The 27106-nt window shown below is 40.9% G+C and overlaps 1 protein-coding gene across 3 annotated transcripts in view; it reads left to right on the top strand.

The window, feature by feature from the left end:
- Positions 1 to 1327: 1327 nt before the first annotated feature.
- DMTF1 (cyclin D binding myb like transcription factor 1) overlaps positions 1328 to 27106 on the top strand; it is a 28397-nt gene continuing 2618 nt past the window's right edge. Inside the window, exons 1-15 of one of the 3 annotated variants that reach the window (XM_033058506.1) lie at positions 1328 to 1461; positions 7616 to 7732; positions 8215 to 8334; positions 9303 to 9397; positions 10113 to 10227; positions 12333 to 12409; positions 13820 to 13977; positions 14798 to 14830; positions 15953 to 16062; positions 16589 to 16817; positions 18411 to 18562; positions 20029 to 20244; positions 22694 to 22779; positions 23407 to 23565; positions 24289 to 24672. In XM_033058506.1, the coding sequence (XP_032914397.1) occupies positions 7624 to 7732; positions 8215 to 8334; positions 9303 to 9397; positions 10113 to 10227; positions 12333 to 12409; positions 13820 to 13977; positions 14798 to 14830; positions 15953 to 16062; positions 16589 to 16817; positions 18411 to 18562; positions 20029 to 20244; positions 22694 to 22779; positions 23407 to 23565; positions 24289 to 24672 (2043 nt within the window). In that variant the 5' untranslated portion in view covers positions 1328 to 1461; positions 7616 to 7623. The remainder of the gene's footprint in view (positions 1462 to 7615; positions 7733 to 8214; positions 8335 to 9302; positions 9398 to 10112; positions 10228 to 12332; positions 12410 to 13819; positions 13978 to 14797; positions 14831 to 15952; positions 16063 to 16588; positions 16818 to 18410; positions 18563 to 20028; positions 20245 to 22693; positions 22780 to 23406; positions 23566 to 24288; positions 24673 to 27106) is intronic. The other 2 variants (XM_033058507.1, XM_033058508.2) reach the window with 2 other exon arrangements.

Below are 27106 nucleotides of genomic sequence, written 5' to 3'. Positions count from 1 at the left end.
CTCCATACTTTTACCATTTTTATGTGCAATGTCTCCTCTCCTGAGCTGCCCTGCCTTCCCATGAGGACACCTTTTAAAGCTCCCAAAGTTTGAGGAGGACGCAGCTGGAGGTCACACATAAGGGAATTGGCCAAAAAGGGGCTTTGTGGTAAAGAGCAATGAGTTTTTTAGACAAAAAATGGCAGGCAGGGGATGCCATGCACCCTCTTGCCCTTACGTGTCTGGTTTGCCTGTGAGGGGCTCAGCTTGTTTGCCAAGAATCATGAGGATCCTGGCACCCACAGGCACCCATTCCATGGGGCAGCAAGTACCACAAGCTGGGCACCACTACATGCCTGGTTATTCTTGGCTTTATGGATAATTTTTGATAATATGATTTGGTTTTGTGAGGTTGTTGGGCAGGAGGGAAATGAAAAGTGATCACAGAGCCACAGAATGGTTAGGATTCAAAGGGACCTCTGGAGATTATCCAGTTCAATCCCCCTGCCAAGGTAGGGTCACCCAGAGCAGGTTACACAGGAAAGCACCCAAGTGGCTTTGGAGTGTCTCCAGAGAAGAAAGATTCCACAACTTCCCTGGGCAGCCTGTTTCAGCACTCTGCCGCTCTCAGTGTAAAGAAGTTGTTCCTCATTTCCTCGAGGTGGAAGTTTATGCATTTTAGTTTACGGCCACTGCTCTTCATCCTACTGCTGGGCACCACAAAACATGTCCGGCCCCATCCTCTTGACACTCATCTTTGAGATACTTAAACACATTGAGATTCCCTTCCAGTCTTCTCCAGATTAAAAAGCCCCATCTCCCACAGTCTCTCCTCATATGTGAGATGCTCCAGAGCCCTCATCACATGTGTGGCCATTGATTGACATCCATTGATTAAACATTGGAATGGGCTGCCCAGGGAAGTGGTGGAGTCACCATCGCTGGAGATGTTTAAGCAAAGTCTGGATGTGGCACTGAGTGCCACAGTCTGGCTGACAACAGTGGTGCTCGGTTGTAGGTTGGGCTCTATGGTCTGAGTCCTTTCCCAGCCTAATGGACTCCGTGGATCTGTGGCGGAAGCCGTGTGGATGTTCAGGGGGTCTGGCCCTGGGGCCCCGCGGCGAGGCGGGGAAGGCGCCGTGCGCTTTGTGGCGCTCCGGGCCCTGAGCCCCGAGCCCCGCTCCGTGCGCTTTGTAGCGCCTCGGGCCCCGCTCCGTGCGCTCTGTGGCACCGCCGGAGCCCAAGGCCCCGCTCCGTGCGCTCTGTGGCGCCCCGGGCCCCGCTCCGTGCGCTCTGTGGCGCCGGGCGGGCGGGCGGAAGCGCCGGGCTGGCGGGCGCGGGCCCTTCCGGCGGGCTCGCAGCGCCTCGCCCCGCCGCCGCCTGCGCCTCCCCCGCTCGCAGCCCGCCGCCGCCCGGCGCCTCCATCCTGGTACTTGGGAGTCTCCATCCTGGTTTCTCAAGTGCCCGGACCCAAAACAGGAAGTAAGTGCGCGGGGCCCTGCGGGATCGCAGGGCCGGGAGCTCCGGGCAGCGGCGGCGGCCGCGGGCGGAGGGGAGGGGACGGGGCGGGGAGCGGCCGTGTGCGGCCCCGCGGCTCGGCGCGCTCGGGCCGGGCTGCGGGCGGGCGGGCAGGGCCGGGCGGGCAGCGGAGCCCGCGGCGGGTCCGTCCAGCGCCGCCGCCCGCCGGGGGCACGGGAAAATGGCGGCGGCCGCCCGGGGCCAAATGGCGGCGCTGGCGGCCGCGGGGCAGCGGGGCTGAGGCGGGCCCGGAGCCGCCGCCCCGGGGGCAGTGCCGGGCAGGGGCTGGGCCCGGCTCCCGCCGCTGCTGTGCTGGGAGAGCCCCGGGCCAGCCCTGGGCCGCGGCTCCCGCCTGCCCGGAGAGCTGCCGGGGCCGGAGCGCTGCGCGCAGGGAAATTGGGAAGCGCACGGACGGACCGGCCCTGGGAATTACCAAAGCCGGCTGCATTGGGAGGGCAGGGCAGGGGAGGCCGGCAGCGCGTTTGTTTATTATGTTTAATCATTTTTTAAATTGTTGTTGTTTCTGGTTTTAACTCCCTCCCACAATACCTGGATGTCTGTAATAAGAGGCCACCTGCACGATCGCTTTTGAATTTCGATTTCCTTTCGCTGGGTCTGCGCTTGGGGTATCCTGAGCTTGTGGGTTTTATCTGTTTTGTTTCTTTTTTTTTGTTTTTGTTTCTTAGTTAGAGTTGTGATTTGAGGTTGCTTAGGGCAAGTGGAGTCTGAAGTGTTCGACTCTGCCACTATCGGGGGTTTCATCTTAGAGCGGTACCAGGATTTTCTGCACTAGGGCTATGCTCTGTTTTCCCAAAATAAAGGATTCCGGTCGGAAAAGCCTGTATTTCCCCCGCCCTATTTTTTTCCTCCTTTTTGAGGTCTCCTTATTCTTGATTGTGCCCTTGGGCGTGGTGAAGTGTATTACTCTTGTACCAGCTACTTCTTCAGCTGGCTGATAGTATTTGCGTGTGTTCATTCACAAAGAGTTACACTGTTCCGCCCCACCTGGCCATTGTTAGTTGAAGTAATCTAGAAATCTTTTTGTTTGCCAGCGCCGCTTTGGCTGCAGATGCACGTTGGCCTCCTGACAGCATAGTTAGAATTCCTTTGCAAAACCAGGAGATGCATTGAGATGGACGCATCTCATTCTGGTTTTCGTTTACATAATTTCACGTGATTATAATAATAACTTTATGATGTTTTATGACTTACTGAAAAGATGGAACATTAATGATAACTCTTTAAGTTGAATGCCCAAAAAATACTGATTTTTGTCTTAACTGCACAAAATTATAAAAAGCAGCGATATAAGAGACAAAGACCTCTCTCTACTGTGTTTTGCATGTTCTAATAGGTCCTTTTTTTGAGCATCATTTCTGTGCTTATCTGTCCATCAGAAAGCAAGACTTACCTTTGCTTATCAGTCTTACAGTTAGGATAATTTTTCTTATTTTTCTTGCATGCCAAAATTCTTCCCATAATTTATAAAGGTGAAAAAGTTATTGAAATGCTTAGCATGGAACTGGATTTACATGAAGGGAAAGGAATTTTAGTACATACAGTACTTAGGAAGATTTCTATCTGTAGCCATAACCATGTGCCCAAAAGCCAATTCCTAAAAAAGAAAACTTCTAACTTTCTGTGTTTATTTCTTTTGAAAGAGCCAGAACATAGGTTTTATTTTGCTTTGTGTTGTTTTTTCCCCTGTGTGACATTTAAAGCATGCTCAGTGCTTTTTATTAAACTTTCAATGGACAGGCTAAAACCATGGAGTTCTGCCAATATTGGATCAATGCAAATGAGAACACTTTGTCCCATTGTGTCTCCCATATATTGTGTTTCAGTGATGGCCCACTTCTCTAAATACCACTGATGAGAAGGATGCAACTGTTCCTAAAGGACTGTAATCTCATGCTGATACAGATTAATAAATCCTTATATGCCCCAGACTCAGGCTGGCTCCTTGTGATTGGTGTCTGCCCAGTTTGGTTCCTTTTCATATCCACTGCTGGCAGCTGTTAGAGAAAATTTCTGTGTGGTGGAATTTTAAATTTGAGCAGAACCCATTTGGTCTGGAGTAAAGTTGGGGGGATTTTGTTGAGTATTAGCCTAACAGCACTGTCACTAGTTGAATAATAAAAACTCCTCATAATGTACTGGAAGTACTGACTTGGTGTGGAATGCACTAAACATTCAGGCTTCCTAAAATACGAGATCCTGTAATGACTTTGTTTCCTTAGTGTTACTCTTGAACAAATGCCTCAAAATCCCAACACTTTCCATGTGAATGTTCCAGTTAAATGCCACAGTAACTGAAAACCTCCTTTAATAATCTTCAAAATTTGCTTTTTACAGGACTTAGTGAAACATACTTACTGCCCAGTGCAGAGAACACAGCCTTTAATACAACTTACTACAGTAATTTTGAAATATTTACAACAGTCCAGTGAAGACTTAACATAGCGTTCAGTTAATAACTAGGGCCAATGACGGAATTCTGTCTGCAAAAGTAAAATACTATTTCTTAGAAGTGCTTCATTTTTACAGCCCACAGAAAAATTGAGTCCATCTGCCTGATGAGGGTTATTTAGAATTAAAGGAATGTTGTATTAGGATGTTAAATTTTTTTTTCAGCTTGGTGGAAAATCAGCTTTATGGGTTTTGGTTTTTTTTTTTTTTTCCTGCCATAATTCGGCTGCACGCTTCCCAAATAAATAAGAACATCTCTATTACGTGGCTTTAGTGGAAAACATATTGGAAACCTGTATTAAATGAGTCTTGTAAACAAAGTATCTTCCCACCTCTTTGGCTGCATGTTGAAACCTGTTTAAAATTGTAATGCTGCCCTAAAAAATGTTGGGTTTGGTAAATACACACACAGAAATCCAACAAAGCAAAAAATGCTTGTTGAATTGACCCTGATTACTAAGGTGCTATCTTCTTATGGATTATGGCATCCACACTTTTGGTGCATGGCTATCCAACACTGGTCTCAACCCCAAAAGCTAACATGATGAGAAGGCATCAAAGGGCATTGGCTTGGGCACCAGCACTGGGCTTTGGCCACTGAGCTCCCTGGGAATGTGTCATATTTGATGCATGTTCAGAGTACCTGGTGGCTACATCATTATCTGTGAAACAGTGAGGTTTGTAAGATGTGGGGATTGTTTCCTGTTCACTCAAAAGAACCACCACAGTTATTCCTGATTTTGCTCACTCGTTCATGTATTTATGGGTTGGTGTCTCTGGGGTAAGTGTAGCTTGAAAGTACCTGGTTGGTTGGTTTTTCTTTCAGTTTTCTTGTATTTATATGGTCTAATGAATAAAAAAAGTGTCCAGAACATGCTTTTGACTTTGACTTCATTCCTCATGTCCTTTCTACTCACTTTTCAATCGTGGTCCAAGGCTATATGCATTGAAGTTGATGAGAATCAAATCAAGGATTTGGCTCTTTTTAAGTTTTTATCAAGGCATGGTCAAGGTTATTACCTTTACTTAGAAAACTTAAGACATGCTAAATCTTGAGTATCTTACACAGAGTGTCATTATTTTTTAGGGGAGAGCCTGTACTTTTTGGGAAATCAGCAAGGAGTTATAAACCTGTCCTAGATCCAGGAATTACATTGAGGAGTGTTAATTGGGAAATCACAGGTGCTTGGACAAAGTGCAGTGCCCAGTGTCTGGTGCTCTGCAATTCGTGGGAGCTCAAGCTGACAGCTGTACATGTGTGACTCCATCAGAGGAGTCAGTGGTGCTCTCAGGTGTGCTGAGCCACTCTGGTAAATGCTGTACAGCTCTGGAAGTATCAGGGTAGCAGCTGCTGATCCTGGTGTTGCTTCCTCTCCATCCCTGGGATGCCATGTTTGGATGTATGGGTCCCTTTTATGCTGTGTCCTGTTCCCTCCTAACTTGCAAACCAGCAAGGCAGAGAATGTAAAGGGATTAATTGCCCTCTGATTTTTACTTGGTAGCCAAATCCTCTAAATATACAGATTGATTTTCATCAGGTCCTGAGTAACTGCTGAAAGAATTACCCAGCTTTGCTGTGCTGTATTCAATTTTCATCAGTCTTCCAAAAAAAAAGAAGGAATGGTCTGCTCTCTCTTCTGCTGTGGATGGTGCTATTCAGAGCAGCTGTAGGTGAAATGAATGACTCTTGTAATGTGTCTTATAAATCTCATGTCTCTCAGGCCTCTAAAATGGTGACAAGAAAAATGGGTGCTTTCAACTGATTGTAGAAAAATAAATGTTGTGACAACTAGTTGACATACAATTAAAGAAGAATCCTCCACCTCATTTCCAGTAAATTCAGGGATTTTTACTACAGCAGTTCTTGTAGTAAAATTTATTCAGAAAGTACATATGAACATGAAAAAGAGAATCTGTTTATTTTGGCCCAGTTTGTTCACTCCCAAAAGCTAAATTAATAACTTAAAACTGGGTTGAAAAAGTTACAGTCTACTAATTTAGCTGTAACGCTTTGGATGTCTTTCTTCATGTTTTAGCATTAAGGATGCCTCATTGGGTTCCTAAAATCAGTTTTACAGCCCTGTAGCAAACAGCAGCTCCTAGTGAAGGATAGGGCACAGGCTGGAAAACTCAGCAGCAGATGAGTCCCAGGGAAGTTACTCACTCCCACGCTTGCATGTGGCAAGGAACTGTTGCTGCTGGTAGATGTGAATGTAAGTTTGAGAACCCTCTGATTTGAAATGTCAGTAGTATCTGAAATGTTTTATATGTTCAGAAGGATAATATCACTTCATTTGAGGAATCAGTCACTGTGTGTGCTTAAAGATGTGCCAAATCTTCAACAAGCTCGAGGGGTGAGAACTAGTTTTTTGGAAGGACTGGCAGTAGTTTTATCTTTCCAGGATAACACTTTTCTTGGGACTCTGCAATAGTGAAGAACATATTTTCTGATTAAAAATTAAATAATCTCCTGCTGATGCAGTAGTGTTAACATTATACAGAGAATTTGAAATCCAGGTTGTAAATTCTGCTTGCATATGGCTATTTGGCTATCCCTGCATAGTACAGGGAAAGTTTGTAATGTGTTTGTGATTTCTTGTTTCTAAAGCTATAGCCAGATATTTTTTAACAACATTTTGACTTCAAAATAAAATCTAAAAATATTTTTTTTGTTGTTGGCATATGAGTAAACACAGAAAAAGGACTGAGCAGTTGAAGGAGAAAGAGATGATATTTTCATTTTACAAATCTCTTCCAAAGTCAACAAAAGCAAGCTTAAAACTGATGAAATCTTTGCAGAGGTTCTGGATATTTTCATTGTGATTTTGTTTAGCTTCTGCAGCAGCAAAGATTGCATGTCTTTATGTTTGGATAAAACTTTTGTTGTAGGGGTTTGGTTTGTTTTATTTCAGAATTACTGGTGGTGGTGTACATAGACTTTCCTAGAAACTTTGTGTTTCATTGCAGTACTTTCATAATGGAAATGAAATTATCAGAGACACTTCATGTTGCCCTAATTCTATGCTTCAATATATATGGCTTGTCCTGGATTACTTACTCTCTCAGTAGCTGGTAATTGTTTGCAACCAATTTTTTGTTGCTGTTGTTGTTTAAATGCTAAAAAAACCCTGCAAGTTTCACATTTAGCTATAAGCATGGAAGGAGAGTAAAACTTTGCAAGTTGGTAGTGTAGAAATAGAGCAGCTGTGACTAATAGGACACTAGAAAAATATTTGTTAGCCCTGACTAGCTTTCAGTTCTATAATAGTAGAATTACTAAATTACAGTGGAACAAATACTGGACAAAAATAATCAGATGTGAAGAATTTAGAAATGCTGAAAAAGTAATAGCCTAGGTTTGTGTTTAAAAAAAAAAAAAAAAAGAGATCAGTAGGCTGCAAATCCTCCTAATAGGGAGTTTAGGTACTATTTTTAACTAGAAAAGTTGCTTTAAAACTATCTGGTTTTACCTTGTGCAATGTATGTGTGCAGGAAAGGGAAGGTAGGTGAATGTCTGAAATTGTGGATGTTTCATGTGAAAGAGCAGGCTCATCCCCTGTGGGAGTTTTGTTGATTGGGGCATGGAAGCAGCATTATGGTCCAAGTGGAGTCCAGCTGCAGAAATGTAACCTGTGTGTTGCTCTTTCAGGTTTGAGTATGAGCACAGTTGAAGAAGAGTCTGACACAGTGACAGTAGAAACCGTGAACTCTGTGACTTTGACTCAGGATACTGAAGGGAACCTAATTCTTCATTGCCCTCAAAATGGTATAAAATTGCATTACATAGTATTTTTTTTTAAATGTGACCACCATACATCCCTGCCCACATTCTGTGAGCTACTTAGGTGCAACTCACTGTGCAAGAATTGTTCTGCTTTGGTTTGAAGAATGATAAAGTGTTGAAATTAGGTATAAATCCCTAAACTGATTGTGTGTGCCCAGCAAAGATACAGCTACTGTGGTTTATTTCAGTTGAAATGGATTCTTAGAACCAAGCAGGTACCCAAATTTCTGTAGACTGATTTCTGTTCATCAGACTGTGGTTGGAATTTTCAAAGAAAGTGCATGTTGAAGAAAGCCTGTGGACTGTTGTTGCCCATAACTTAGACCAGGTTCCTGGGCAGCAGCAAAGCACTGAACCAGCCCTGTCACTTTTGCTTCTATTGTTTGCTTTGGCCTGCTTTTTAGGAGAACTGTCCAAGGCTCCACGTAGCTAGAGGAAGTAACTGGGTGTGTTTTTGTTGTCAGAAGCTGATGAAGTAGACTCTGAAGACAGCTCTGAACCTCCACACAAGAGGCTTTGCTTATCAGAGGATGATCAAAGCCTTGATGATTCTACTCCATGCATTTCTGTTGTTGCAGTTCCAAGTAAGTTCTTTTGTGTATTCCTGTAACAAATACATCTGTTGGTAAAGGTTAAAAGTGGACTCTTGAATCACAGTAGAATATTCTGCATGGTTTTTTTTTCCTTCCAAATTTTATTAATATACTTGAGTATCATATTTTTTTAAGCCTTGGATAGTTTTGCAGCAATTAGTACTGGCAAAATAAGCCTGTGTTACAGTAGTTTAGAGACCTGCAGGCACAGATACATTCAGTAAAATGAAGGATAAGTGTATGAACAACAAACTAAATGCTCTTCTGCAAAGAGATTTGGGGTTTTTTAATGATCAGACAGTATAATCAGTATTTCAGTGTTTTGTAATATTGATGTAAAAAGAGACTGATGTAAAAAGATAGGATGAATACTGAATTTGTCTTCTGGAAGTTGATTGAGTATTAGAAAGCTTAATATAATCTCCCAAAGGGACACAAAACCAGATCTAGTTAAGATACCAATTTGCAGTACCTAGAGGGACACAAAACCAGATGTAGTGAAAATACCAATTTGCAGTACCTAGAGTGCCTGTTTATTTGGTGGAACTAGGTAGAAATTCCTTAGAAGTAAAGGCATTATCATGTTAAAGGAGGACTGGGGAAAATGCATGCAGCCAAAAGATTTGAATATTGTCCTTTAATAACTGGAAAATACTGGAGGTAGGCCTGGAAAAGAAATATTAATACAGTTTCAGTTTTTTGTATCAGACACATTTTGTTTATGTTTCACATTAAGTGATAGTTGTAGTCAAACATAAAACTGAAGATTTCAAAAGCCATATTTAAATTTTATTAAGAGAAGCAGTTGATAATCATTTAGTGAATTTACTGTGTCAACAAATAAATACCAAATAAGGCTCCTCAAAATTTTCACTTCAAAGGTAGCAATTTATAAAACTTGTAGCATGTGTAAAAAATGCTTTGGGAGTTAAGTATGCAACTAACTTATTCATCTGAAGTTTCAGAAAATGATCAGAGCTTTGAGGTGACCATGACTGCTACCACTGAGGTAGCTGAAGATGAGATTAATGAAGGAACTGTTACCCAGATTCAGGTACAGTAAAAGTTCACCATTTACCTATTTCATGTATACTTTTATTTAGATTGAAATGAAAAGAGGAACACATATCAGAAGTACTTAGTAAATAAATAAGACTCTTTGAAACAAATGTATGTGAGCATGGATCTTGTTTGGAAAAATGCTGGTCTGTGAAAGGACAGTTGAACAATTTGATGTGTGTGAGAGGTTTAATGCCCAAAGAGTAATACTGCAGAGTAATAGAGGTGACCTTCCACTGGTAATTATGTGCTCTGTTGTGAGTTTGTCTGTTATTTCTGTCATTCTTTGATTATAAGTTAAATTTTATAACAGGCTTAAATAGGCTTTGTCTTGTCACCAGTCCTAACAGTTACATGCAGTTTTAATTGTGGGTATACCATGTTTAAAAGTTCTAGGCTGGAGATGCTGGATATAGTCTGGTTTCCACCACAGCCACTGAGACTCTTCTTACTTACTGTACATTAAACAAGATGAAGAATGTTATCTGATTAATTCTCACAACATCTGTGTACTAATATACTAAATCTTACATGATTTAAGAAGGGTGATAATTCAAATGCCATATCTAAGACCTGACACTTTTGAAGAGTCAGCAAGATGATGAGGTGTGCTGATTTAATTTTCCTCCAAACTATGTCTCCATGTTAATTGCAAAGTGATACAAACAACTGAGTAGCTGACTCTGTCATTTCATACTGGTCTTTTCAAGATTCTTCAGAATGAGCAGTTGGATGAAATCTCCCCAATGGGCAATGAAGAAGTATCAGCTGTTAGTCAAGCCTGGTTCACAACCAAAGAGGATAAGGATTCTCTAACCAATAAAGGTAGGTATTTCAAATGCAGTTCTCCCATGCTGTAGAAAGGTAAACTATTCCAAATATCTCAGAATGTTTTGCAAGTTGCATAAAGTAATCTCTGGTCTGGCTTTTTGGAGATGGGCCATGCCTGCAGTAGTGGCCACAGTAGAGAAGGGCTGTGGGTGCTGTGTGTCAGCCCAGGTGGGACAGAGTTGTGCTTGCCTGCTGAGGGGGTGGGAGGCTGCAGCAGAAGTGGGGGACACCAAGAAAAACAACAGTCCTTGCTCAGGTTAGTGGAGTTACTTCAGAAGAAGAGGGCTCCTGCAGACCAGGATCTGATGAAATAATCTCAACTACTCCTTAAACTTCCACCCCACTGCGCATTCCTCCCTTTCCAGATTTATCTGTGCAATCATGTTGTAGTTGCTGAACTCAAGAAGTTTTGTTTTTTCTTTCCTCCCCACAGGGGAAATGCCTGTCCAAACCTAGAGAAAAAACTTAATGTCAAAAAACTGGTTTCCTCAGCCCCTCTACTGTTTGTCTTACTTTGACTTTTGCTTTTTCTAGAGAAAAAATATTTTTTTTCAGTCAGTTCAGAGCAACTCCCTTTTTTGTTACAAACCTTTAAGAAGAGAGACAGCATTGTCAGCTGGTCAAAGGAAGGCACTCAATCTGATGATTCCAGTTAAGAAATTAATAACTTGAGGAAGATATTTCTAGTAAAATATGCGAGGAAAAATATTTGAGAATCTCTACGGGCTGAACTTTTCTTTTAAGCTCTGTGGTTTGTCACAGAGCTCAGCAGTGGAGGAATGCCAGTGTGTCTTCTTTTACAGTAGCTTAGAGTTTGGCATGTGTTGCCTGAGCTCATCATTTTATAGCAGTCTCCACTTGATAATGCTTTCTTCCCAGACCTGTGGGCCGGTTATTATAATCTTGACTATGAATATGTAAACATGGGAAGTGCAGAATATATGTCCTTTCCTAAAATAGTTTGGTATTAGAGGTTAGTTCAGAGGCTTGGACCTGTGTGAATCATAGTTACAGGAATACATTATTTTCTGTGACTGTGGAAGAAGAGATTGAAGCTATGGGGCACAGGCAAAGAGTACTCTCTCACCACCTCCAATGGAATTAGTAATAATGCCTGTACTTTTCATTATAATTGGATTTGAGTAAACAGTCTCTTTGGTGTGTTCTGTCTCTCAGCTCTGGTAATTAGCAGGCTGAGAAGGAAGTACCCTGATTTTTCTGAGCAGAGGTGGGCAGGTAGCCAGCACACACCAGTATGTAAACTGGGTCACACCAGCATAAGCTTAATTAAAAGTGTGGTATGACCATAAGGGGAAAAAAGGATAATTTAAAGTAGGAATATTCTAATGATTTATTGATAGACTACAGGTTTGAAATTTTCTCTTTGAATAAAGTTGGTTGGGTTTGCTTTTACAGCTTAGCTGGCATTGTAATTACCAAAGGCATAGACAGAGAGAAAACATTGCTTGTTTCTATTGGTTAACCACTTTTATTTGAGGAAGTAAAAGACCCACACAAGGTTTTATGTGACTGTGACCCCTGAGCATTACTCCAAATGCAAAAAGAAGGAGAGAGATGGGGACCAGCTTGTCAAAAAAAGCTTAATGGAGCACTTACCTCTATGAAAAGCACTCACAGTAGGTGGCACTGCTTTCATGTTCAGGAGTGTTAAGGCGTGCAAGAGAACCCCACCTTGTTGCCAATTCCTCAGGTAATCTGAGTCATATTTTCAGTTCCAGCTTCTGGAATAATTTCGAGTGCATAGAAATTTCAGCTGTCAGTTTAAAGACAGAAATTTTCTAGTTGCAGCTGAAAAGAAAGCCTGAAAATGTGACTTGACAGCACATAGAGGAGTTCATGTTCTGTTTTTAAAAATGAGATGTTTTTGAAGAGGAGTCTGACTCACATTATTTAAATATTAGTTGATGGTTCCTGTCAGTTATGAAATAACATCTGTTTAAAATTAATGCCAGTTATATTTTAGTAGCTAAAATTACTCTTTTCCTTGTTAATTGCACTATGGGGTCTGTTCATATAATCCATTTCTTGCTGTTTTTCTGGCCTTCACTTCAGTAATTAGTTGTCATTTTTTCTCTCAGGCCATAAGTGGAAGCAAGGGATGTGGTCAAAGGAAGAAATTGATATTTTGATGAGTAACATTGAGCGTTACTTAAAGGTATGTTTAGAGTATGTTCCCTGCTCCTTGATGTGGTGATGCAGTTCCTGCTAGAAACCAACTTTCTGTAGTACTTCCCAAAACTCACAATAGATGATTTGGTTTGTTGTAGGAATGGTCATTACCCATTTGAAATACATAAGAAAATTTTATTCATAGACAGGATTTAAGTACTGCTGAATATAACATTGCTTTTAATTTTGTACTGGATATAGCCCATTATGAGCATACTGACATGACATTTTACATGGTTAAATTTCTTTCTCTGGCTATTCATTGAGGACTCATAAATCTTTTGTTGAAGGTGGTGTAAAAAAATTGCACTATCAGTAGAGATAATTTTCCTTACTGGGCACTGAATGCAACTTCCAGATATCCTTGGTGCCAAGTCTGTGACTGTGCTGCACTGGCAGGATGCCTGTGTCTGCTTTCTTCCCCTTAAATTATTGGGGTCAGAGTTCAGTGTAAATGAGCATGTGGTGAATATGCTGAGGGTGATAATTGCCCATAAGTCATATTTGTGGTAGGCTTGCAGCTGAGAATATTTGAGCTGAGCCCTTATAACTGAGAATATATAGCCTGGATATTACAGTTTCACCATCCTTTACTCGTGGTTTAAAAAATCCCTGAATTTAGTGTTCATTGGGATAAAAATCCACAGCATTAGTTGAAGAGAGTGTGTCTGCCCACACACATACTAGAGTTTCTGCCACAAAATCATTCATGGATAGTAACACATTTTAAATCTAGTGAAGCTAGCTAAATAATTTTTCTGAGTTACTGATAAATGATTTGATTCATTCTTTTCCCATTTATCTACTTTCTTGCACTACTTTGAATAATTGAAATATAGTGATTCTTAGTTTAAGCTGAAGTTAAGCTTTACTGTTATATTTCAATGCAGTGTTTTTGTATTTAATTTATTTGAGATTCCATCAGAACAAGAGGAGTAGTTCAATTGAAAGAAATAGGTTTTGCATTAGGAATATCTAAAATTATGTAATAAATCAATACAGCACTGTTTGACAACCTTCCCCTGTAGGGCCCCAGACTAATTCCACCACAGTACATATTCTGTTATGTTCTATATGATGGTTCAGTTTTTGATCTTAAATATACATTGGACAGGGATTTTTTAATTATATGTGAGTAGGTGCTAGAATTTCTGTGTCTCCCTGGACTCCAACATTAAAACAAACAAAACAGCAAAACCTAGTGTTCAAGGGCTTGTATTTGAGGGAACTAATCCATAAATACTCAGTTTCACTTTTGGACTGTAGTATTTGTGATGCACAAAAAGTTGCATAATGGCTTCAGTTCTTGTGTTCTACTTCTTGATTCCTAGGAGACTTCGTCTAAGGTGTTTTGTTTGTGGTTTTTGTTTTTTTTTTTTTAAATGCTTTGTTCTAGGCCCGTGGAATAAAAGATGCCACTGAAATTATATTTGAAATGTCAAAAGATGAAAGAAAAGATTTCTACAGGACAATAGCTTGGGGTCTGAATCGGCCTCTCTTTGCTGTCTATAGAAGAGTTCTGCGCATGTATGATGACAGAAACCATGTTGGAAAGTATGAAACCCTCTAATGCTGCATGGTTTTATTGGTATGAGTAGGGTCATGTATTTATTCTTGTTCTATGTGAGACAGAAAATTTTAGCCAAACAGACCTAGATCTTGCTAATATGTCACCTCTGCTCAATTCTGATAGATCATCCTTGACAATAATTGTGTTCAGTTGATGGTGTTCAGTGACAGCTTTAAAAACCAGACAAACAAAAAACCCTAAACAAAGGTGAATAACAGATTGTGATATGATGAGAGGACTTGGACACAAGCATGAATCTGCTGAGATGTAACTTATTCTGGAGCTATGATCTGAAAGTAATTGATCTTCACTCCTTATGCCCTTGCTTACCATTCTTTAAAGCAGTGATCTGGTGCCATCCAGAAAGGATATTATATTTTAATTTTTGAAGGTAGTGGAAAATTAAATATGTCTTTTCAGTGCTGATATACTTTTTTGATGGAAAGTCAGCTCTATGGTGATGGTGAACTGGGACAGTAAGGAAGAAGCTGTTTATTTGAAAGGCTAATGCAGAGAATTCTAATTCTCTTCGTAGGAGTAAGATCATGGAGAATGAGGAATTTTTCTGACAAATGAGAGGAATCTTGTACCAGTTAACCTTAGAAATGTACTAATGTGGAAAATGGCATTTATTCCTCACATTCTTCCAAAGTATTCAGTCAGATTGTTTCTTACAGCTGAAATTCCTTAATCTCTTGTTGTAACTAAATGTTACTAAATGTACTGTGTGGTTAGTAAAATAAAAATATTTATTCTATATGCTTTCTGTTTAAAATAATGTTCTTTTGTTTACCTGTTGCTTAGGTATACTCCTGAGGAAATTGAAAAGCTTAAAGAGTAAGTTATCTTATGAGCAAAGTCACTCTTCCTTGTTTATATTTAGTAGCTTGATCAATTTTTAAAGGTTTCCTTATGTGAAATCTCTGAAGAGTTGCAAATAAATTTGACTGCTCCAACACTCTCCAGAAATAGTGGTTACTATCTAAAGAAGAATGAAACTACATTTGGATTATTTTAATTTTTTTTCTAATGTGTGTTCAGGACCTAACAATATGCAAAGTTCTAAATCAAGGCTTTTGTTGTAACTAGGAAAGTTTCAGACTTTTACAAGCACAGTCAATATTTGTGGTTATGAGCAACAGAAATTCCTTTTCTTTACGAAATCTGAACAAAAGTTATTCCTAAAGGAAGACGCAGATCAAGAGTAGGATCTCCCCTAGGAAGTGTTACAGATGCATAAATTATCAATACAGCTCAAAAAGCCTAATTTTGAGTATGAACCTGATAGATTGAGGGATGGGGCTGCAGACTTTATCCCCTCCTGCACATTGCTGGGGTTGAGCAGTTGGAAGATGCTGTTGGACTGAAGGAAGAGAGTATTGCATTGCACTGATGGATCTGTTTGGATCAAATGAGCTGGTTTGTGTCGTTCACAAGGTGCCTGTGCTTCCAGATGTGTCAGAACTAGTCATGGATCAACATTTTAGGCAACCTGCTGTCATGTGAAGGAGGAGGATGATTGCTAAAAGGATGAATGTGATTATGCAGTGTTTTGCTTAATTTAAATTGTAGGATGCCTGGGTTTTCATCGAGTATTATTTAAATTTCTCAAGTGCTCTCTATGCCACCTGAAAATCATTGAGGAACCTGTATAGAATGGAAACCAGCTGTTTATCTAAACATTCATATTGTGTTTAACACACTCATTAAACCTCACAATATTCCTGCAAGACAGATATTATGCATTTTTTAAGTGTCTTGTGGCTTAGCTGGTCCGAAAGGCTTCTAGAAACACATAGGAAAAAGTAGCAGAAAATATCAATAGTAAAGCAGCAAAGTGATTTCCCCATTCTCTCTCTAAGCCTATAAACTGCACATTCATCCTGTTTTAATAGAGAATATTTGATATTTGGTAATTTCCTAACTGGATATGGTGCTAATGAGCACATTTCTCTTTAGGCTGAGAGTAAAGCATGGTAATGATTGGGCCACAATAGGAGCTGCCCTGGGGAGAAGTGCTTCATCTGTAAAGGATCGATGCAGACTGATGAAGGATACTTGCAACACAGGTGAGGTAAATGCTGGTGTCAGAAATGGATATTTTGGCTAAAATTCTGTCCCTTGTGTTTAATGATTATAAATTTACACTGTGTGTTTGGTGTCAAGAGAAAGACTGATGCACTTCAGGATTAAAGTACTGTTTATTTTGTAATGTATATATTCAGGTATAAAGGAGAATTCAGTCAGACCTTATGTGAATAATGTCCACTAAGTTGTTGCATGGTTAATTAACTCCAGCTAATACAGTTCAGATAGCTTGGATCAGTTTGCTTTGGTCACTGTTTAGACAAGTTCTGTGTTGCCTTATTCCTCTGTGAGAGGAATAGTAAAGAGAAATTTGGCAGCAGAACAATGGAGTTGTTGATTTGTTAATCAAGAATGGATGTAATATAAATTGTTAGTAATTAAGAAGAGTTACATCTTCACAAGTTAATATTTGCATCTGGAATAAGGTGTTGGACATGGAAATTAAATGTCTGCTGGCATGTTACAGATCAGAACAAAGTTAAGTTGGAGAGCTTCTCTCTCTTTCAGGAAAGTGGACAGAGAAAGAAGAAAAAAGACTGGCAGAAGTGGTGCACGAGCTGACAAGCACAGAGCCAGGTGACATTGTCACACAAGGTGTGTCCTGGGCTGCTGTGGCAGAGCGGGTCGGGACGCGCTCCGAGAAGCAGTGCCGCTCTAAATGGCTCAACTATCTCAACTGGAAACAGAGTGGGGGCACCGAGTGGACCAAGGAGGATGAAATAAATCTCATCTTGAGGTTCGCTATTTTAGTTACTTTTCAAGGCTCGTAATATGTGTTGCTGGCTGGATTCCATTGGGGTCCATTTTGCTGGTTTCCTAGACACTGAAAATTCTAGAACCTTCCAAAAATCACTGCTGTGTTTACAGTTCCCAGAGATTTATTATTGAACATATTTTTTGTTTTTTGTTTTTTTAGTGAATGTTAGTGTTCGTGAAAGGTGTCAGATTGAAAACCCTGGAGACTGAAGTCTTCTTTATTCCACAGAAAAGGTACAGCACAGGCAGCAAACCGTGCAAGCTTCCCACACGTTGCCCCACCGATGCGCTTTAACCCTTAACTGGAGGGTAGCTCAGTCTCCCTGCCCGTTCAGTCCTTGGCCTCTCTGCTGAGATGACCAACAAGGGTCAAGTGTGGTGGTGGTTTCTGTGATGTGGACATCTTGTCTACAAAGAGCTAAACTGAGACTGCAAATTAATTTCATGTAGGCCAACAAACACTGATTGGATATCAGCATCTCTGACTACATTTGAACTGGCAACCTGGTAGTGACTTTGGAAATCTTTTGCTCTCTCCAGTCCTCCTCCCATTTTACCTGCCTTTAACTCAGGCTTTTTAGCCAGTGGATTTTTATGGTCGGGTGGGAATAAAAAGCCAAGACATTGAGGGAATCTAAGGATTGCTTACAAAGTAATATTAAATTTACTGACTCCATTTGATATTAACTCAAAATGAGGAGCCTGATTCCACATTTCAGAATGTGCTGGGTATATTTCTTAGTATTTCTGGTTTTGTCTGTCCAGATATCCTTTACTCATCCTACAGAGTTGGTTTTGGTAGGGTTTTTTTTTTGTTTTTACTTTTTTCTTTCTTTAGCTAGCAAGAGTGCTCTTGCTTTGTTTATGAAGAGGACTTTTCTTAACTTCCACAAAAATATTTTCCCCTCACTATTCACCTCTCTTTCATGTGCTCTATGTACAGATAAGGGCAATTCAGAGATTTTTTGTGATTTCAGACAGATTCTGGTAGAGAAGACTGTCCCTTATTTGGAGAGCCTGGTGGGATTGATTTATGAGAAAGTGTTAAATGCTGTAGTTAACTTCATCTGCTTTGGCTAAGAAGCATCTGAGAGAAGGCAAAAATCTGTGTTAAGGATGGATGGTTGTTACTTAGAAGAAAACAAGTAAATATCATAACATGAAATTAATTAAGTGAATGTTCAGAGTGAATCTCAGGAAGTATTTCCTGCCTTGGAGATGTGTTTGGAGAATGTTTTTTCAAAAAGAAAAGATGCAAGTACCACCACTTGGAATGCTTCACGATAATCTGATCTAAGACCTAATGTATGAGTAAATAAGGAGAATAATCCTGCATGGCAAGGAGATGGACTGGATCATCTAACAGGTCTAGTCCATCTTCTGTTGTTTATGATTCTGCTTGACCTCTGGCAGCGTGGAGCCTTGGAAGCCTGTGTCGATTCCTGAGCTCTGGTGGGCTGGTCACTAGCATGTCGTTCTGCGCTGTTACGTGTGACACGGCCGGACGTGTGCCACACCCCTGCCGCTCTGCAGGGCAGTTTCTAACAGGTCAATATTTTCTGTATCCTGCCAGGATAGCGGAACTTGAAGTTTCTGATGAAAATGACATCAATTGGGATTTACTGGCGGAAGGATGGAGCAGTGTCCGCTCCCCACAGTGGCTTCGGAGTAAATGGTGGACCATTAAAAGACAGATTGCAAACCACAAGGATGTTTCATTCCCTGGTAATGTTCTACTTGCACACTTCTCTTCTGAAAGCTCCTTTCACATAAGGCAAAGGAATAAGGCTGCATTTTGTTGTCTGCTTACACTGCTGGCCAAAGAGCACATTGCTCCTTTGCTGGAAGTTACTGGCCCCTTGGATCTGCTGGCTGAATTGCTCCTACAAGCAATCCTTAAGTGGTTCAGTCAAACAGGCCAAGCTGATGTGTGCAACTGGACAGACTTTACCATCCCTTCTTGCTTTGGCTAAAGTGAGAGCATGTATATAAGCAGCTCAGCTGGCAGATCTCAGATGCTGCTGATCTTAGGTATGGAGGGCAGTGACCTCTTCAGGTGGAAGAGGAGGATATGTATCTGCAGCCTAGCTATGGCCTCAGGTTAGCTGTGTTGCCTTTACAATGTTAAAATGTAATCTCTGTCAAGTGCTGAGCCTTAGCTGTAGACAGAAGGTAGATCTACTAAGCTAGCTGCAGTGAGGAGGAGGGGAGGAATCAGGAGCATAAATCTCCCTCAAATACATTTCATACCATTTTCCCATTCTGCCTTGCAGAAACTAGTGCCTAAGCCAAAGGGGTGTATGTGACCTTCAGACCTCCCTTTGTCTTACTCGGGGAGATGAAAAAAATGAGAGCAATTAGTCACGTCATAATTAATGAAAGATGTGATTTAATGCACACTGGTGCTGTGGTTGACAGTGTGGTTATATATTAGTCCTGCCTCAAGGCTGCAGCTGGGAGGAGAGCCCTTGTTACCACACATTAATAGGCAGTTGTTGCATCAAATAATTAACAAGATAAATGCAGCACAGAATCAACAGGCTCTGCTCTCTTTTCCCTCACAAAGGGGAGATGTTTAGGCAGTTTTAAAAGGATGCTAGGAAAGCTGAGGCCTCAGGTTTTGTAATCTGCTGTTATGTCAGCTGCTGCCCCAGAAGGGCCAAAGCAATCACAGAGAAGAAAGGTGGGTGGTTCTGTTGGAGCAATGGGCCTCCTCATGCACAGGTGAAGAATTGTAATATAACCACTTGGGATTCATTCTCTCTTGCTCCCTATTTTCAGTAACATTTCTATCAAGCTCTTGAACAAATCTGCTTCCTTGTTGTAGAAGATTAGAGGATTTACTTCTGATAGCAGCATTATGCAGCTAGTGATACTGGTATTTGATTGTAGCTTGTAGATATAGCATGCATCATTTTAGAGAGTTCCAAAATTTTATGGGCGCTTGTGTTCTTTTTTCACTCAAGTGTCATGAAATGCCTGGGTTCCATGAGGAAATCCAGTTCACTGCTGTAGTTGGCTATAAATGGTCTCTGTATGTGCTAAATTTCTAGTTTCTACATCTCTGGAGATTGCTTAAGTTCCAGATTCTGTAGGATTTTGTTTTTCTTTTCATCTTGGGTAAATCACCAATTGCAGCATTTCAAATGTGCTTCCTCAACCTACTTTAGCATGAGTGTTTTTTCTCTCAGTGCTGATAAAGGGTCTTAAACAACTCCACGAGAACCAAAAAAACAATCCAGGACACCAGCTTCCAGAGAACAAGTGTGGCAGTGGCTTAGCAAGCACTAACTCCAGCTCGGGGGTGCAGCACGTGCAGATCCGCGTGGCTCGCTTGGAGGAGAGCACGGGCAGTGCCCCGAGCCCCATGGCAGCTCTGCAGATCCCAGTGCAGATCACCCACGTGTGTAAGTACTGAAACAAACCACTCACACAGAACATGGAGCCTGCTTGTGCTGAGGTGGTGAAGGAGTGAGCATGGCTTAAAGAGTTGTTTTAATTCTCCTTTGGTCATGCCATAGCTTCAAATGAAACATTTCTGTATTCTGTGCACCTGTTTCTAACTTAGACAAACACAGATATTGCTGTGACAGTAATTCCAAGAGGCTACAATTGGAGCACCTGGACACAGGTGTTGTAGGTGTCTGTTTGTATGTGCACACAGGAGTTTGCCACATAACCTGTTCTTTAGAAAGCCTTCAGTGCACAAACCTCTTAATGAAGACAGAGTATTTAGGTTTATTGCTTCAGTTGTTTCTGGTCACTCGTGCAGAACAATGAACATCATGTACAAGTTCTCCATTTGTAAATTACATAGACTGCAGTCCCTGAGTTCTGATGCAGGGCACTGAAGAGAAGGTATAAGTGGTTTTTTCTAGTTCTTTATTATGCAGTTATTTCTAGGCACAAACACACTTGGGAATGTGTTAGCTGCTAAGTCACACCAGCATTCAGCCAGTGTTCTGCTAAACTACTGTATATTTTTTAAGTTGATGCTTTCCATGCTCTTAAGGATGAACTTTGCTCATTACCATCAATTATCATTGATTAGCAGGTCTTCTCTGTGTGTAGCTCTTAAAAAGTAACTCCAGTCACATGCAGTCTGTCATCTGCACCGTATATTTTTTTGCACCATTTGTCATCTGTAAATTCTATTAGGAAAATTTAGGGCTTTGGTCTTGCTGATTACCAAATTAGTTACAGAATATTCTGAGTTGGAAGGGATCCACATGAGTCATGAGTCCCAGCTCTTAAATGAATGGCCTGCACAGGGGTTGGACCCATAGCCCTGGCATTATTAGCACCCTGCTCTGACCAGCTGAGCTGAGTTGATCAGTCTGCAAACTGATTCCTCAGACTATTCCTGAACAGGCACTTGGCAAACAATTTTCTAATTATAATTGTATTAGGTCAATCTGTCTTAATCTGTTTATTAAGTGCTATTTTCATTTTATGTGGTTTAGTTTCTAATTAGAATGACACATGACACCAAGCCAAGAACTTTTAGTCTGTCATAGTATGTCACTATTCTCAGACTCTGGATGAAGCTTAATCGAAGCTGATGGGTTTTGATGAGCAGATGAAAGATGGGCTGGGATCCTGGAACCTTTAGTCCTTTATGAATTGAATCCTGTAATGGTTATTTTGTGATTTCAGTTACCCATGTCTGCCTAACAAGCCTTTTCCCCCATTTTAGTCTGCTTTTCTGAAGAATTTCTGGTTGTGTAATCACAGTGAATTTTATATTGTGTGTTTCACAGTCCCAAGAGAGCTGAGCCTATTAGCCACTATAAGCTGCATTTGGTGAAAGGCTCAGGGTTTCAAAGGGGCAGTTCCTGAGGTTTAATGAAAATAGTGGCTGGCTGACTGAAAGGCCACACTTTACAGCTCTCTGCTGCTGAGTACCAGGAAATCTACAGCAGGAAACCTTGAACATGCCACTACAACAATAAAAGCTTCAAAAATGGAGCTTTTATCTTCTTAAGAGACCAAAATTAGTGTATTTTGCAGCCACAGAGTCTGAGGTGGCAAAGTTTCCAGTGCTTGGGTCACTGTTATCATCTTGTAGATCTTTTCCCCTTTTGGTATTTAGGAAATTACTGGAAAGCCCCAGGCAGTTTCAGCTTCCTGGAACTTGTGATTTTTTTTTAAGAGTAAGTAGAAATCATAATTATGTCTGTAAAGTTTTGAGTACAAGTTGTTTGGACCTGGGGATCTTGAAATATCTGGTACATCAACTGTTTTCAATGCTTCTCTTCACTGCGTTTAGAATTAGTGGAGCTAATTGCATAAATAATTACATAGTTGTAGTAAGAATACTTACAGCTTTTATACACTGCAGTCATAACACACGGGACAGGGAAATATCTTGGGAAGCATCTAATCTTTCATCGGGGTGGACATACTGTGGAGGGCAGAAAAGATGAAAAATGCAAAAAAAGAAAAAGGTCTGTGGGAAACACAACAATATTAAGCCTGACACTGGTTTCAAACAAGCAGTACATGATTCAGAAAATATCATTACACCAAAGTATTTCATTACATTTGAACCTCTTGCAAATCTCATTGCAAAAAGCAATTAGATCATGTCAGAAACTTTGCTTTTATCTCTGTGTGCTAAACCCATACTTACTTTCTTTTGCTCTTTTGGATTGTAGAACGCTCTCTTTAAATAGTGTTGCATCTTGGGTACCAATTAGAGAACCTTGTCATTAGGATCACAGCCAGTTTTCTTTTTCCTCTTAGGGGAATTAACAGTTCCCTGCCATGTATTAATTATAGTATGTTATGCTGTCTGCAGGGCTGAACATTCTGGTTTACATACTTTTCCTTGGTTTTTTTCCCTTCCTTTTGCAGCCTCCACCGATTCCCCTGCTGCTACTGTTGATTCTGAGACAATAACACTGAACAGTGGAACACTACAGACCTTTGAGATTCTTCCAGTAAGTAACTGCTGTTTGTTACTGTTTTTTTTTTCTTTTCAGCCCAGCTACTTAGACTATAAAACTATGCATTTCAAATTTAAAAGAAAGGGGAGGTTTTCAAGTAGAAAGAAGAAGAGTTCTAAAACTTACTTTTGAAAGTGTAATCCATTAGGGCTACTGAGTAAACTGTGGATTATAGATAAATGCTTTAAATTTGTTTTAATGCTGTGAAGTTTTCCTTTGTGTTTGGATTTTTTCGTTGTTAAAATCTGACATAAATGAGACAGGAAAAGTTCCCAGCAAGTAAAGATTGTCTCAGTTCCATTGTTCTGTAATTTATAGCACAGTTTCTCTTCCATCTTAATGCAAAAGTAAGAATTTAATTTATTCCTTTTTTGCCTGCTGTTGTACAGCATAATACAGACCTGCTGGGCTCCTGCCCTTAACACTTGCCTTGGTAGCCTAAGGCTACAGATGAGGTTTTTTTCTGCTTTTTGAGTGTAGTGCAGCAGTCAGAGCAGAAGGGATGGGGTTGGTGTGGTGATTTTCCAGAGGAGTTACACTTGGGCTGGTTCATGTAAATCAAAATGCTCCAGTAAGTCTTGGGCAGTGCATTTGGGTATTAAACCTGTGTTGTCTTTATAGTCTTTCCACCTCCAGCCGACTGGGACACCAGGTACCTACTTACTGCAGACAAGCTCGAGCCAAGGCCTCCCTTTAACGCTGACAACGAGTCCCACCATGACCCTGACGGCCGCGGCCGCGCCAGCGTCCCCGGAGCAGATCATCGTCCACGCCTTATCTGTGAGAGCCCTGGGGACAGCACCGGGCCTTGGCCACTGGGGGGAGGGGAGCATTGTAATGCACACACCTGTTAAACTTGCAAAGCAGTTCTTAAGTCATGACAATGTCACTTCTCTTAAAATCCTGAGGACTGGGAGTTTGGGGGTTAGTGTATTGTTTTTAAAAAGCAACCTCAGGTTGCTTCAGAGCTTAGCTTAGTGAGCAAGATCTGAACAGGATGTCTTCATTTAGTGGCTTGGTGCCCAGCAAAACCAAATTTTGTTGTTTTTGTGATGTCTTCAGTTACTTTCACAAATAGATACCGGTCCACAACTCTTGGACAGTAGTGATAAGTATTGCTTTTTGTTAGAGGGAGGGAAGGGAAAGCAAATTGGAGGTTTAATCACAGAAGTGATGAAAAATTCAGTGGAAAAAATACTGACCTTTTGAATCTACAGTGATCCTCACCTGAATGGTTGCCTCTTTCATATTATTATGTATTTACTTTATTTGTGACTTAAAAAACACTTGGCACCACATTCAGTTTGCAGAGTTATCCTTTAGGAACAGGAAAGATCAACAGATTATCTGGGCTTTCATATTGCATCTATAAAACTCTAAACTACACTTAGTAGTTGGAATCTTTTTGCTTGTATTTGCTTGAAAGACTTGTTGATAGTTACAGGAAAGTCTCTGACCTTCTTTGGGTTTTGTTTGTCTCTTTTTTGCAAATGCTGCTCACAGCCAGAGCATTTGTTGAACACGAGTGACAACGTCACAGTGCAGTGCCACACGCCGAGTGTCATAATCCGCACCGTTGCTGCTGAAGACATCTCCTCTGTCACCCAGACAGAACTGACTGTGGATTCAGACATTCAGTCAGCTGACCTGACAGATCCTCCTGACACCCTAGGAACAAACACTTTCCCACATGATATCCATCAGTCCAAGCTGAGTGATGAAGAACAGTCAGCCTACAATGAAGATGATGCTTCCAAATTTAGCAGCAGGAATAGTGGAGAACTGATGGATGGAGTTATGGTAAGAACAGAGGAGGAGATTGCTGATGCTAGCCTGAAACAGAATGAGGATTCCCAATCTGATTTACCCAGCACTTACGTTACTGAGGTAAGGGAGGGAATGATACTTGATATTTTTCCCATTTCTGCATGGAGAATTATTTCAATGAATCTGTGACCTTTATATTAAGCTGTTAATCTGAAATATCTCAGTGATTTCATTTATATTGGTAGCTGAAGGAAGAATATGGATACTATTCATAAGAGTATCATATATTCATAAGATACTATTCATAGTGATAGGACAAGGGGGAATGGCTTCAAACTGAAAGAATGTAGGTTTAGATGAGCTTTTAGGAGAAAGTTCTTTCCCATGAGAATGGTGAGGCACTGGAACAAGTTTCCCAGAGAAGCTGTGGGCTGTTTCGTCTCTGGAAGTGTTCAAGGCCAGATTGGATGGGGCTTTGAGTGAACTCCAAGGACCCTTCCCATCCAAACAATTCTGTGATTCTGTATCACAGCCCTGCAGGTATTTGCTGAGATCCCCTATCCTTGAGCTTCATTGTGTGTTATGACTATGAAAGTAACAGCATTTAATTTGGTACTGAGGCTTATATTTGACTTCATCTGGAGCACTGAACACCTCACTAGCTGTGGAGTTGCTTCACTAAGGGTACTTCTGCATGGTGAAAGTGAAAAGCTGGAACATTGGTGGCACTGAGCAGTTGCCTTCAGGTGATTCCTGTTTGATGCTGTTGCTTTGAACTGGGCTGTTTAATTGTCCAGCACACCTACATCAATAGATAGATTGAGCAAGGGAGCTGAGCTGGAGCATTTAGGTTTTGCTTTATGAGTCTAATAACATACTTCAAGATGTACCTCAGTTTCCAGTCTTGAGGACTTCTGTTGAACATACTGCTCCAGTCAAGTAGCTGTTAAATGGGAATTTGAAGCATTAAGCTGTTTCTCTCTCTCTGGCCTCAGATTTATTAATCTCCAACACCTGAAATGCAGAAATGAGTTTATCCAAATGACTACAGGTATTTGGATTGTTTATATTAAGTTTCTCAATCTTTCAGTTGCTGGAATTATGAAAATTACTTAAGTCACAGAAAACAGGTGCTAAAAAGAAGACAACACTCTTAGTGGGTAGAAAATTCCTCTTCCTTTACAGGTTTGATTAGGTTGGAAATTGGGAAAATATGAGTTAGAGTGAAATACCCTGTTTTTTAGAATGCTGTTCTCCACAATAGCTGCATTTCTGCTTTGTCAGCCTTGAAAATCCATCATTAACAGGCTTTGGCTTGGTCTTTGAAGAAGCTTCTAATAGACAGTGCATATCTGTTATGCTCTTACAAAAGGGAGAATCTTTGTACATCTCAAGTTTGCTACTACAGAAGTACCTGAATTCTGAGTACATCCAAAGCTAGGGATTATTCTTCTATTTTCCTCTGTGTCATGGTTGACATAATTGTGGTAAGATTTTCAACATTTGAGGCAGACCATCAGCTTTCTGTTCTTATTTTTAAAGTTCAGCTTCTCGAGGTAGAATTAACAAACTTTTGATATTAGCCTAGTTCCTAATTCAGCTTTGTACAAATTGCTCATGGCTAGCGGAATATAAAACTAAACTTTTTCTTCTATACAGAAAAACAAACTGAATTTGTAATTCTAATTTGCCTTACCCTTCAAGTCAGATTCAAGTTTGACATGTGTACTTAAATTCTAGGAAATAGTGAACTGTCTGTGAGTAATTCTCAGTGAAAAGTTACTCTAGAAAAACATGCCTAAATTTTGTTTTCTTTAAGTCAGTGTTATTTTTATGAGCTTGCCAGGGTTGTATTGTCACTGTGGGTGGGTAGTGGGAGGCAAGCAGTCATGCTGCAGGGTTTTATTATTTCTGGCTGGGAAAGGTGCCCATTTGCCACAATGGCTGCTTTAGTTTTTCACGCCTCCTCTTCCCAGTTTCAGGCCTTGCAGCCCAGTGCTGCTGTTGGGCAGAGCTGTGCTCTGCTGAGAGCTGCTCCTGCAGGTCAGGCACACATTGCCCGTGTGGATGGGACCTGGTGCAGTTCACTGAGCTGCAGCCTAGGTTGTCAGCTCCTTTTCAGCAACATCAGGGAAGGGGTTTCCAGGCAGCTGCCTTTGCAGAAACACTGTGGAGTTATGTAGGGAAAAAGTTTTTCTACAAAAAAAAACAAGACAGAAGAACATCAGGATTTTCTTAAACATAGAGGGCTGTAATCTCCTCAACAATTCCTGCTCCCTCTGAAAACAGTGATAAATCCAGATACCTTCCTTGTTTCAGCAGCAGTTGCTAGCATTCTACATCAGGGATTCCTGAAGTTTGAACAAACCTTACACATGTTACACACAAAAACTGAAATCCAGATATCTCTGCTGATTCTGGCAGTACTGAGTGAGATGACTTTACACTGCTTTTGTGGAACCAAGAGTGTGCTGTGACACTGAGTCAGCCAGATGTGCTGCTGCCATTCCAGTACCACAGGAGCCAGGGAAGAGGCAGCAGCAATGGCAGGACT

The sequence above is a fragment of the Catharus ustulatus genome, chromosome 4 (assembly GCF_009819885.2).
Source record: "Catharus ustulatus isolate bCatUst1 chromosome 4, bCatUst1.pri.v2, whole genome shotgun sequence".
In the NCBI taxonomy this organism is placed as follows: domain Eukaryota; kingdom Metazoa; phylum Chordata; class Aves; order Passeriformes; family Turdidae; genus Catharus; species Catharus ustulatus.
Note: the sequence above shows the minus strand (reverse complement) of the source record. Positions and strands in the feature narration are given on the sequence as shown.